This window comes from Natator depressus, chromosome 3, assembly GCF_965152275.1.
Source record: "Natator depressus isolate rNatDep1 chromosome 3, rNatDep2.hap1, whole genome shotgun sequence".
Lineage (NCBI taxonomy): Eukaryota > Metazoa > Chordata > Testudines > Cheloniidae > Natator > Natator depressus.
Genome location: NC_134236.1, coordinates 205034521 through 205046906, shown reverse-complemented (window position 1 = coordinate 205046906; position 12386 = coordinate 205034521). Strand labels below are relative to the sequence as shown.

The following is a 12386-nucleotide window of genomic DNA, read 5'->3' as shown; positions in this document are numbered from 1 at the left end:
ATTGAAACAACACAAATTTCAATGCCATCCGTTGTAGTGGGACCATGCAAACACTTACATGTGTGCTTAACTTTGTGCATATGAGTAGTGCAACTGAAGTCAATGGGCCTATTCACGTGCATAAAGTTAAGAATGTGCATAAGTGTTCGCAGGACTGGGGCCTCGACATCAACAGTAGTTAAACTGATAAATTAAACAGTAATAAGTCACCAGGACCAGACTATATTCACTCAACAGTGCTGAAGGAACGAAAATATGAAATTGAAGAACTACTAATTGCGCTATGTAACCTATCGCTTAAATCGATGGTTCTCAACCAGGGGTACACATCCCCCAGGGGTACACAGAGGTCTTCCAGGAGGTACATCCAGACATTTAGATTTTTGCCTAGTTTTACAATAGGCTACATAAAAAGCACTAGCGAAGTCAGTACAAACTAAAATTGCATATAGACAATGAGCTGTTTATACCGTTCTATATACTATATGCTGAAATGTAAGTACAATATTTATATTCCAGTTGATTTATTTTATAATTATTTGGTAAAAATGAGAAAGTAAGCCATTTTTCAGTAACAGCATGCTGTGACACTTGTATTTTTATGTCTGATTTTGTAAGCAAGTTGTTTCTAAAGTGAGGTGAAACGTGGGATATGCAAGACAGATCAGACTCCTGAAAGGGGTACAGTACTCTGGAAAGGTTGAGAACCATGGGCTTAAATCAGCCTCTGTACCAGCTGACTGGCAGACTGCTAAAGTAACACTAATTTTAAATAAGGCTCCAGAGGCAATCCTGGCAATTACAGGCTGGTAAACCTAACTTCAGTGCCAGACAAATTGGTTGAAACTATAGTAAAAAAACAGAATTATCAGACACATAGATGAACACAATATGTTGAGGAAGAGTCGATATGGCTTTTGCAAAGGTAAATCATGTCTCACCAATTTATTAGAATTCTTTGAGGTGGGTCAACAAGCGTGTGGACAAAGGTGATCCAGTGGATATAGTATACTTCAGAAAACCTTTGACAAGGTCTCTCACCAAAGACTCTTAAGCAAAGTAAGCAGTCATGGGATAAGAGGGAAGGTCCTCTCATGGATCAGTTACTGGTTACAGGATAAGAAACAAAGGGCAGGACTAAATGGTCAATTTTTACAGTGGAGAGAGGTAAACAGCAGGGTCCCTCAGGGATCTGTACTGGGACCAGTGCTGTTCAACATATTCATAAATGATCTAGAAAAAGGGATAAACAGTTAGATGGCAAAGTTTTCAGGCAATTCAAAATTATTCAAGATAGTTAAGTCCAAAGCTGACGGCAAAGGGATCTCACAAAACTGGGTGATTGGGCAACAAAATGGCAGAAGAAATTCAGTGTTGATAAATGGAAAGTAATGCACATTGGAAAACATAATCCCAACTATAAATACAAAATGATGGGTCTAAATTAGCTGTAACCACTCAAGAAAGATCTTGGAGTCATTGTGGATAGTTCTCTGAAAAGATCCGCTCAATGTGTAGTGGCCGTCAAAAAAGCGAACAATGTTAGGAACCACTAGGAAAGAGATGGACAATGAGACAGAAAATATTAGAACGCCACTATATAAATCCACAGTACACCCACATGTTGAACTGCATCAGTTCTGATTGCCCCATCTCAAAAAAAGATATATTAGAATTGGAAAAAGTAGAGAGAAGGGCAACAAAACTGATTAGGGGGATGGAAGAGCTTCCATATGAGGAGACATTAAAAACCCTGGGATTGGTCAGCTTGGAAAAGAGAAGACTGTGGGGTGTGGAGGATCTGATAGAGGTCTATAAAATCATGAATGGTATTGAATACCAGAAAATGAATAAATAAGTTTTATTCACCACTTCACAGAACATAAGAACCAGGCATTATCCAATGAAATTAACAAGGCAACAGGTTTAAAACAAACAAAAGGAAGTATTTCTTCACACAACGCACAGTCAGCCTGCTCTCACAGGATGTTGTGATGGCTGAAAGTATAACTAAGTTCAAAAAAGAATTAGATAAATTCATGGAGGATAGGTCCATCAATGGCTATTAGCCAAGATGATCAGGGATGCAACCCCATGTTCTGAGTGTCCCTAAACCTCTGACTGCCAGAAGCAGGGACTGGATGACCAGGGATGCATCACTCAATAAATTGCCCTATTCTGTTCATTCCCTTTGAAGCACCTGGCACTGGCCACTGTCAGAAGACAGGACGAGCTAGATTGATCATTGGTCTGAGTCAGTATGGTCACTCTTATGTTCTTAAATATAGTTATAAGTATAGGGATTACTGGAATTGCCACAGTGAAGGTAAATACCATGTTGACGTGGAAAACAATTTCTAATTATATCCATTGTACAGACAAATAATTCTGACTTGTTTTGGAAACCTTCCTTATATCTCCCTAAAATAAACAGATCTTTTTTATGGCAGCATTTAATTAAAGATGCCAATCTTTAATAAATACAATAAAGACCTTTCACTCCCAGTGCCTGCATTTGTAGACATAGTGAGATGCCAAACGATGTGTTTCATAGCTGCAGACAGGCACAGGACAATATCACACCACTATTTACATACATTCTTCGTTTCAGTTTTCCGCTGCCAACCCAGAAAGAAGAATATGGTATCATCACTTTTGACACAAATCCCAGCACTAATGGCTACTTCCAAGGGCTAGAGTAACCTTCTGAACATTTAGGCTGAGTAGAGCCCTTATTTATTAAAATAATTTGGTGGGACGGGGTTTCTAATGTTATATTTCAGCTTTTTGCTGACAACAGAAGTGTGTTTTTTTGTTAACTACTGTAGATGTCAGTTTGGAGGAGGTCTTTCTCTCTCTGCCCCTTTTCACCAACAGAATGAAGACCACAGACCACCAGCTTATATCTCATAGGTCACTGAACAGCTGCCAGGGGTAACAACTTCCAGTCACCAGAGCCAAATTCAAAGCTAGTAGCCAACAAACAATTTAAAGCAAAATTTTATTTATAGATGTTACAGCTAGGGACACTAAAGCAAAAGGCCAATATAAATGGGATAGGACTGGGGAATAGGAAATACTATACGTTTCTAATGTCTACTTTTTAGTTTAGAGTTCTGTTGATGTAGATCAAATGAAAGTTGCATCAACCTTATTAACTTCTTCATTTTTGCCAGACTTATGGTTCCACTTTGGTATAAAGTTAGGCATTCAGGTGCTGCTTTCGCCACCAAATCTTCTATGAACTGGAGTAAATGCGAGAATCCTTCAAATGACAGACAATCCCTGAAGACAGATAACAAATAATGTTTTAAAGCTTTTAAAACTGCATTCTACTGAGCACAAGTCAAATATATTTATACATTTAGATAGACTTTGCCTCTGAGCAAATTCTAAAATATTTTGATTTGTATCCTTATTTTAATCTTTCACTCACACTAAGAGGTTTACAAAAAGGTTAGAAGTCTTGACAAAAAGGACAGAACTCAGGCAGATTCCCAAAATAAGGTAAATGAATACCGTAAGAGGAAAAACAGATATGAAACAGAAAACTATATAAACCGCTATTTAGAAAAGTGCTAAATCTACATTTATATTGCTAGCGAAACTGAGAATTACCTTTCAGCAAAAACAATATTGCTGTAGCTCTGCAGTAAAAGAAAAAAAAAAATCTTGAACTCCTACAATTCTTTTACATTTCTGCCAGTGGCCTTGGTACACTTTGGAGGCCATGTTTCAATAGCACCAAAGTGTGTTTTATTTTTAATAAGGGTGAACACGTGTCTCTGTTTTCACAGGCTGTCTTTGGGTTCCTGCCAGCTTCACAGAAATCAGCACTTTGCTCTAGTTTTTGGAAACCTCTGTAGACTTGGCCACATAAGGAATAAGAAGCCATAATTATAATCCAGAATCATAATCTATAATCCATAATCCTTTAATACCAATATAGCACTTCTCATCCACAGATGACAGAGAGCTTCACAAGGACTTCAATGGCTACCAGAGTCAGTGAAATTGGCAACGAGATGGCTGGGCAAATTTGCGCTTCCTGATATATGTTGTCATCCTGCCCTCCCCTCTATCCACAAGAAACCTCAGGCCAACAATCCTCCACATGTAAAGGCAGATCAATAAGCAGAGAAACAAAAAGGAAAAGACAAAAATATAAGAACAAACTCTGCATGTATGAGCAGGAAAAATATAAAACGAGGGTTTATGGGTGAGGGAAAATGTAGAAAGGGGTAGGAGAGGGTTAAATACTGTTTTCTCCCATTAACTATAAAATGTCCTAGCCCTTTGAGAAAGAGTGGCAGAGATGGAGGAAGAGTTAGTATCTCTTTCAAAACACACACTACTGGGATGTTTGGAAAAATAAAGTATCAGAAAAGGAGTTTTACAGCGATGGGATGTGATTTTCAATTTACCACTAACTTCAATGGGATCAGAGCTAGGCCATCGCCAAGTGCTTTGGGAAATCCTACTCGCGGGGTTTAAAAAAATATTCACCTCTTACTGACTTTTGGGAAGTTTTCTTAACTTGTTTCAGCTCACATCTCCAAAATAGCTTGTCCTACAGACTCCAAATTTGTTTTATTGCCCTTGATGTGGAGAGATACCTTTTGGCGTTTGCTAGTTCTGACCCATGTTCATCTACTCCCCCATTTGAAATAAACAAAGATACATAGTATAAAGTGCTTGTGAGGGTGGATAATATATCCCACTCACCAACACAATAACTTTGATAAATTAATCCTTCCTTTCCCCCAAACCAAAACCACATGCTAATCCTTAACCAGGGACTTTTTCCATGTCAAATTTCACTTTTCACAACTTTCTTGAATCATGATCAAAAACACACCAGAATTTTTTTTATAGGGCTAAAGTGTATTTTTTCCACACCCTTTTACTCAAAAATGGCTGAAAGGAATGGATTCAGCTTATCCTTTTACATACACACACACAGACACACACACAGAAGCACACCCTCTTTGAAAAGTGAAGCAGCATAAAAAATTTCAACCCCAAAAGTGAATATTTCAGAATGTTATGAGTGCCTCTGCAAAGGGGTTAAAATAGAAAATGCACTGCAACTTTAAAAAAGGCCTGCTAAGTTTTTTTTAAAGAATGCATTTGTGCCCTCCTTTGCTTCTTTACAATGTTTAAGAAAAGGCCAGAAAGGCTGAGATTAAAGAGATATTTTCTCTTCTTGCGTGTGTTTTTGGTTGGTTGTTTTTCACTCTAGGAATATCAGGAATGTAAACTCTGGTCTTCCCTGATTTAACTGGAGGAACCCATAGATCACGATCCATAACTGAGTCACCAGAATGTGTCAAAGGGTCACGTGGGAGGCCTCACGCTCACCCTGCAGTGGTGACTCACTGGTCCAAAGGGCTGGCTGAGCTCAGCTCTCCACTCCAGATGTTGCGACATGGTGCACAGGGTTGTAGCACCACTCAGGTTTGGTTCAACTGCATTGCTGTCATGATGATGGGAGTCCAGCCGGGCCAAATTTGAGTGAATGCTGCTGTGACCCCATACACCAGGTCACAATGCCCGGAGCAGAGCACCAAGCTCAAACAGCCCCGCAGCACAGGACTCATTGCTCTGGTACGCACAGTGTACTTATTAGGTTAACGTGTATATTATAGATCATGGTAAAAAATATTTAGTGAGCCAGGTGTTTTTTGCACTAAAGCTATTCACTGGGTTGCAGCAGGCCACCAACATCTACCAATGAGTCCTGAGTCCAAAAAGGTTGAGAGCCACTGCACCAGAAGGCTCAGAACATGTATTTTGTGACTTCTTGTCCTTTATCTGAAGATGTGAGAGTGCTGAATGTAAAGGCTTCTCTTCTCCCGAACGTTATTTTGATGTTGAAGTTACATAGGTGTTCACAAAGTATTTAACTCTCTTTCACTCTTTGCTCATCTTTCACTCTCTTGACTTGTGGTGTAAATACTTCACTTGTTATTCAACCAGTGTGCCAGTTAGACAGAACCTGAACCTCTAACAATAGAAAAAATATATGTATATGTAATGTATGTATGATCATCTGATCATTTTTATATACAGAAATACATACATATACACACACACACACACACACACACACGTATGTTCTTTTTAAAATCCTTCATAAAGAAAAAAAGAGCACAAGCCCTCTATTTCCCTTGCAGGTTGCCTTTAGCTGTAGTGGGTTCTACTGGCATCTGCTATAATGAAACTGCCTGTGAAGTTGAGACCCGGACACCAAAAAATTTCTTGGCTTTCTTTAAACTCTGCTCATCTTACCTGGTTGCCAAATGAACTTTATACGTATGAGTCTATAGTATCTCTGTGTTAATTTTTTTTAAAGGTTTCAAAAATTAATCTGTTTTTCATAAAAGTGGTTACAAAAGTGTTATTTGTACTTTCTACTAGATCAGGGGTTCTCTATCTTTTTCTTTCTGAGGCTCCCCCAACATGCTATAAAAGCTCCATGGCCCACCCGTGCCATAACAACTGGCTTTTTTTGTGTATAAAAGACCGAGCTGGCATTAGGGGTAGCAAGTGGGGCAACTGCATGGTGACCCTGCAAACCTATATTGCTCAGGCTTCGGCTTCAACCCCATGTGGCGGGGCTCAGGGCCCCAGGCTTCAGCCCCATGTGGGGGGGGGGGGGGTGTCAGCTTTCTGCCCTGAGCTCCAGCAACTAATGCTGACCCTGCTTGGCAGACCCCCTGAAACGTGATCGCGGCCCTCCAGGGGGCCCTGGACCCCTGGTTGAGAACCACTGTACTAGACTATTTTCTCCCAAAGGAAAGTAATACAACAGTTTCAGTTTTTAAACATCCCTTGCACAGACCATATGATACTCATATATATTAAAACCAGAGACGGGCCTGAACTGAAACTTCAGATCTGAGTGCTGCTGGAACAATGGGACAGAGGGTTTTCAAAATCCAGATCTCAACTTTGCAGCTTGGGCCAATCTATAGTGAAAACATGTTCCTGTAAATCCTAATGGAAATTCTTTAAGTGATAGATATTCAAACTCCATAGCAATATACATACATTCCCTTCCTATGTATGAGACATCTTGCAACTATATGCAACAAATGTATAGTAATAATCTACAATAGCATTTAAACTATCCAAAATCAATTAGATCCTGAGATAATTTCTTAAAATTACTGACACATTGAACAATTTAATTCCTTTACCTCCACTAACAGAATAAATTTAGTGACCACCTACAGGTCCAAAAACATAACTGGGACCTACCAGGGATTTGATGAAGCTACACCTCTATAATGATGCAAATTAAGATTTAAACATTGTAACAATGGAGCATTGCTAATCCTTTTACAGAGGTGTAAATAGCCATTCAGATTTTGATTTCAGATGGCCTGCTTTGTTAAGGAGTTTCAACAGAAGAACTCCACGAAGCAACAACACAGCTGGGCTACAAGCTAAGAAATCTGGATGCCAAATCAAGATTTTTATAAAATATAACGGTTTATTACAGTTTGTTCATTTTGCAATGATGGTTATACTCCCTCATATATACAGGAGGGCAATACGTTCTCACTAAACTTTGCTAAGCTTTGCTTCAGTTCTGAAAAATACTAAAGCCCTGTCTTCCACTACAAAGAAAAATTAAATTTAAACAGCTGTGCATGCAGTTTTTAGACTTGTAATACATACAACAATACTAGAGATCACATATGTAGTTAAACAGTCCTTTTTCATTTACTAAAATCTTACAAAACCTATATGTTAGTGGCTAGCTCATTTCTTACTGTTTTACTCCCTCTGGGTGGTCTTTCCAGGGTGCCACTTGAAGGGAATACAATAACAAAAAGAAGGGGAAGGAAGGGACACCAACATAAAGAGAAACAAAATGTATGACAATCTGCAGCAGGCTATGGATCAGAGGTCAGCAAACAAGGGGTCCTTCTCTTTTACAGGTTGCTTCCTGGAAACAGTCTGATTAAGCTGACAGCTTGAATTATGTGTTACATTTTGTAATGCACAATCCATCTGTGCTAAGTCCTCTTCAATGCAGCTGAAGCAGCGCTGGCAAAAGCTGTCTCTCCTCCCACCCCCAACACAGGCCTTAAAATAGTCATCATCTTTCTATGCACTAATTCTCTGGGGTTTTTGTTTTGGTTTTGGTTTTTTAGCCTTTTAAATAGAGGACTGGATAGCTCTGAGGAATGAAAAAAAAAAGATATGGAGCTTTTCACTTCTAGTTCACTGGTTCAAATCTGTAACAAATCAGTAGAGAACAGCAGTTGTTATAGGATAGCTGTTCAGTACTTTATGTGAAATGAATTACAGGTCTAGTACCACTCACAGTAAACAAGGTGACATCACAAAAACTATAACCAAAATTAGCAAAATCTAGAATACTTGTTGGCAGGCTCAGCAGAGAGGCCAAGAAATGAACAGGTGCAAAGAACAAACTACTCATCTCTCCTATTTGGTTCCCACAATATAGGTTGAATTTAGAGTGGAATATTTTAAACATACATGTACTGTCACTCTCTGGCAGATAAAAAGAGAAACTCATTTGCCAATCCGTCACTGCTCACATGAATGAAGCTCACTTTTTATATTTTATTAATTTTAATAACTTGAACATCAAAATTGTCGCATTCAGCTGTTTAGGAAAGTACTGAATATAAGTCTGCTTCCTTAAACTACATTACAAGCTTTTAAAAAAAACCTGTTATCATAGCAACATCACTCATGTATTTTCACAGGTAACAGCTTGTCAGTATATCCAAGATAAAAATCATACTTTAAGCAGTTTGTAACTGCGCTTTAATAACTCACTGTGAGGTAAAATGTGACATTAAAAGACTTGTTTGGGGGGAAAAAAGGCTTTTTACAAAATATATTTGCAAAACAAACAAATTAAAAACTTAACTGAAGAGGCTCCACTGTTCTCCACTAAGGTGGATGCAGATAATGTCACCTGAAAACCAGTCACTTGCTGATGTGCACTAAAGATTTTTGTTTTGTTTTTAATTCAGTGAAATAGTGACCTCAAAATAGTCTGTCTCTAATTTCCTTTCCACACACCCCTTACTACTTTTAACCAATAAACCTAAAGTAGACTCGTGAACCCAGAAGAAAGGTGATAAATGGTAGAAGTGGCACTGATGTCACAATACCATGCTTAAGAATTAACGAAGATACCAAGAGGCTGAGGGCCCAAACTATAACCATTTCAGTTTGATACCCAATCATTAAAATTTTGCTTAATTACAACATAATTTCTTCAAATATAACCTGTGCACTAGTTTTTTGGGTATTTTTTAATAACTATATGGGAAGTTTGACTAGTTTACAACAAAATATTTGGGGGGGGCGGGGGGTAGAATAGTAATAAATGTCACACCTTCAGACCACATTTCAAAAAGGAGTTATATTTTTACCAAGGTTATTTGTATCACAAACTCATTTATTAATCACTTTAAAACTTTGTGAAAAATCTCTTTGCATTTGAGAGTTACTATGCAAAATATCAAAACATTCAAGTCTGAATTTGAGTGACTAATAGGAGCAGTAGGATGTAAATGCTTCCTGTTTGCAAAATTAACTATGAAGAAACTACTTGTCTCTCCATAGGATCTTTCCCAGATACAAATATTTTGCATTCTATTTGTATTTTAACTTTTCAAAAACAAAAGCAAAATAAAATCTGTATAATTCCTGGAGAAATGGATCAACTGTGATCACATTTTTATGACCTTGAAAAGCTAAGACTTGACAGTTTTAGAGGCCATTACCCACTTTCAGCTTTGAGTCAAATTCCAGAGATAACGAGAACAAAGAACAAATGCTATCCAGGCTTAAGAAGAACACACAATATTTTCCATCTGTTTATATCAGCAGCTGGAAGTCACTAAAATCTATAGGGACAGGACAAAAGGTTACATTCCCACTGCTCAGCTATGACTTTTCTGGCACAATCAACCACTCTATACAACTTTCTTATGAAGTGCTATGATTAACAGGTGTTAAACAAAAGGAAAACTCTATAAAAGCTATTTAGATGTAAATTAGATGTTTCTGTAGTAAGCAATAGTCTAACACATGGTTTGAAAAACTGAAATGATAATGTTGCAGAAATGTATTTTAATGGATATCTGTGTTTTTCTGCTTAACTGTCATCTAGTAAAATATGAACCATTCCTGAACTCAGTCTCTAATAAGACTATATGTGCATGTGCATATATTAAAAAAAGCAGAGATATGTTAAACATGTTAAAAAGACAAATGAACAAACAGATAAATAACCACCGGGGAGATTGGTTTAAAAGCCTCATTCATTCTTGCTGGATAACAAATGCTATTTTTCTTGGCTACATAGTTTTTATTTTTGTACTAGCTCACATGCCTCTAATCACCACCTGAATATGTTTAACAACGTCAGTCCTAAACATTTTGCATGGGAATTGTTCAAGGATGAAGGAGGGGAAAAAAAGCGGACAGGTAGCATCACCTGGAAGACAAGTGGAGATAATGTCGGTTTGGCAGTAGAAACTGAAAGGAATGCATGTATTTAGGAGGGTGGCTTTTCCTGATAATGGCCACTGGGAGGCTGTTGGGATCCAGAACAGTAAGGAGGCTAGGCAGTAAGGGAAGCAGCACTGAGTAAGAGGAGGAAGAGTACTGGGAAGCTGGCAAAGCAGGTAAATGGCAGGCAGCCATTGGAGAAGAGTGGGTACAATCAAGCAGGCAACAGGGAGAACCTTTGCAGCTAGGAACTAGGAGGAGCAAAAAGAAGGAAAGCCAGCAAGTGGAAAAGCAAGGAAGAGAAGAGAATATGTGGGCAGGAAACCTTGCAACGAGCGGGGGCAAGGGAGACTAACAGCAGTGAAAGGCACAGATGAAGTAGGAGGTGGGGAAAAGCTGGGAGGAGAGTGCTGAAGGGCCTTGCCTACAGGAATACAGCTGAAGAGACAAGCAGAATTGAAGAGCTGCACAACAAACTGAGGCGCTCACAGACAAAACTTTGTGAGATCAAAGGTTCACAGTGCAAAAGGAGTGATATTCTTATTGGTTTACACCAAAGTGCTCCATCAGGTTGAAGTGAGTCAACCATAAGATATGATACAACAGATTCAGGAGACCTGGATTCACCTCCTGGCTCTGGCACAGGTTTCCTGTCTGACCTTGGGCAAGTCCCTTAATATACCTTGTGCCCCAGTTCCCACCTCTGTAGAATGGTGATCATGTTTCCCTACGTCACATGGGTGTGCTGCGAGGATAAAAGCCATTAATGATTGAAAGACACTCGGATACTGCAATGATGGGGGCCATAAAAACTATCTAAATAGACTTACACAGAGAACAAACGATGCATTTCTAAGATGTAGTTGCACACCTCGCAGGTGTTGCTTTAAGTTGTTAAGTTGAATGCCGAGGGAGTTTAACCACCTGAAAAATTCAAATTACCATGAAATGTACTGTTTAGTGAGTTATTTCCATTATCAAACTGAACTGATATACTAAAATAAAGAAAACAGTAAGACATCTGCATTTAATTGAAATCATAGAAACAGGCATCTCAAATTGTGTGATGAGTTCCAAAGTCAATTCATCACAAAAAAGAGACCCTCATTAAAATGTCTGCTTGTAGCAGCTAAGAAAGTTGCATATTCATATACATATTTTACAGTAATACACATTGTCAATAGGACAATCTCCAGAAAAAAATCCTAACTAAATAATCACAGTGAGAAAATATTTAATGGCTTACTGTCTTGTTGCTGAATTCGCCGAAGAATCTTCATCTGTCGTAGAGCGGCTTACTGTTTGCAAAGAAAAATGTTCTTTGGTGGATCCGGTTTCTTTTTCTTGTTCCAAGTTCATGGATTTTAAGGCCGTCTTGCAATCCACATCTCCTAGGCTCTGCTGTAGTTCAACTGTGTTTATTATCTGATCCTCTTCACTCACAGAAACTGTAAGGTCACTGCTGCTGTCTAAACTTTCATCTTCTAGCTCCAGTGTGTTTGCAGAGGGCCACAGACTATCTGTGTGTTGGGCTCGACCTGCAATAAAAATATGACAAATATTGCCAACATAGTAACAGGAGCATGACAAAAAATATACATTGCACTGGGTTGCAATGAGACCCAGCCAAGTACATTTAATATATGTATTAATTCATACAGTCTAAAACCTCTGCTCCTTCTGCACATTTTTCCAGGGTTCTCCAGATATCCCAGGTTTCCGTTCCTTTATTCCTTTCATTGACATTCTTGCCTAATGGGGATGGATGCAGCTTTCTCTGGAATCCGTCAATGTGGCATTGGAGTCATTCTCAGAGTTCTTGACGACCATCACAAACCTCTCTCTCAACAGATGCAGCGCTTGTTCTAAATGCTCAA

The 12386-nt window shown here is 38.6% G+C and overlaps 1 protein-coding gene across 7 annotated transcripts in view; it reads right to left on the bottom strand.

Annotated features, from left to right (window-relative positions):
• KIZ (kizuna centrosomal protein) overlaps nt 1-12386 on the bottom strand; it is a 101124-nt gene that overhangs the window by 44894 nt on the left and 43844 nt on the right. For 6 of the 7 annotated variants that reach the window (XM_074949742.1, XM_074949741.1, XM_074949745.1 and 3 more), the window contains 2 exons: nt 11756-12047; nt 3151-3285 (listed from right to left, as the gene is read on the bottom strand). In XM_074949742.1, the coding sequence (XP_074805843.1) occupies nt 3151-3285; nt 11756-12047 (427 nt within the window). The remainder of the gene's footprint in view (nt 1-3150; nt 3286-11755; nt 12048-12386) is intronic. The other variant, XM_074949743.1, reaches the window with a different exon arrangement.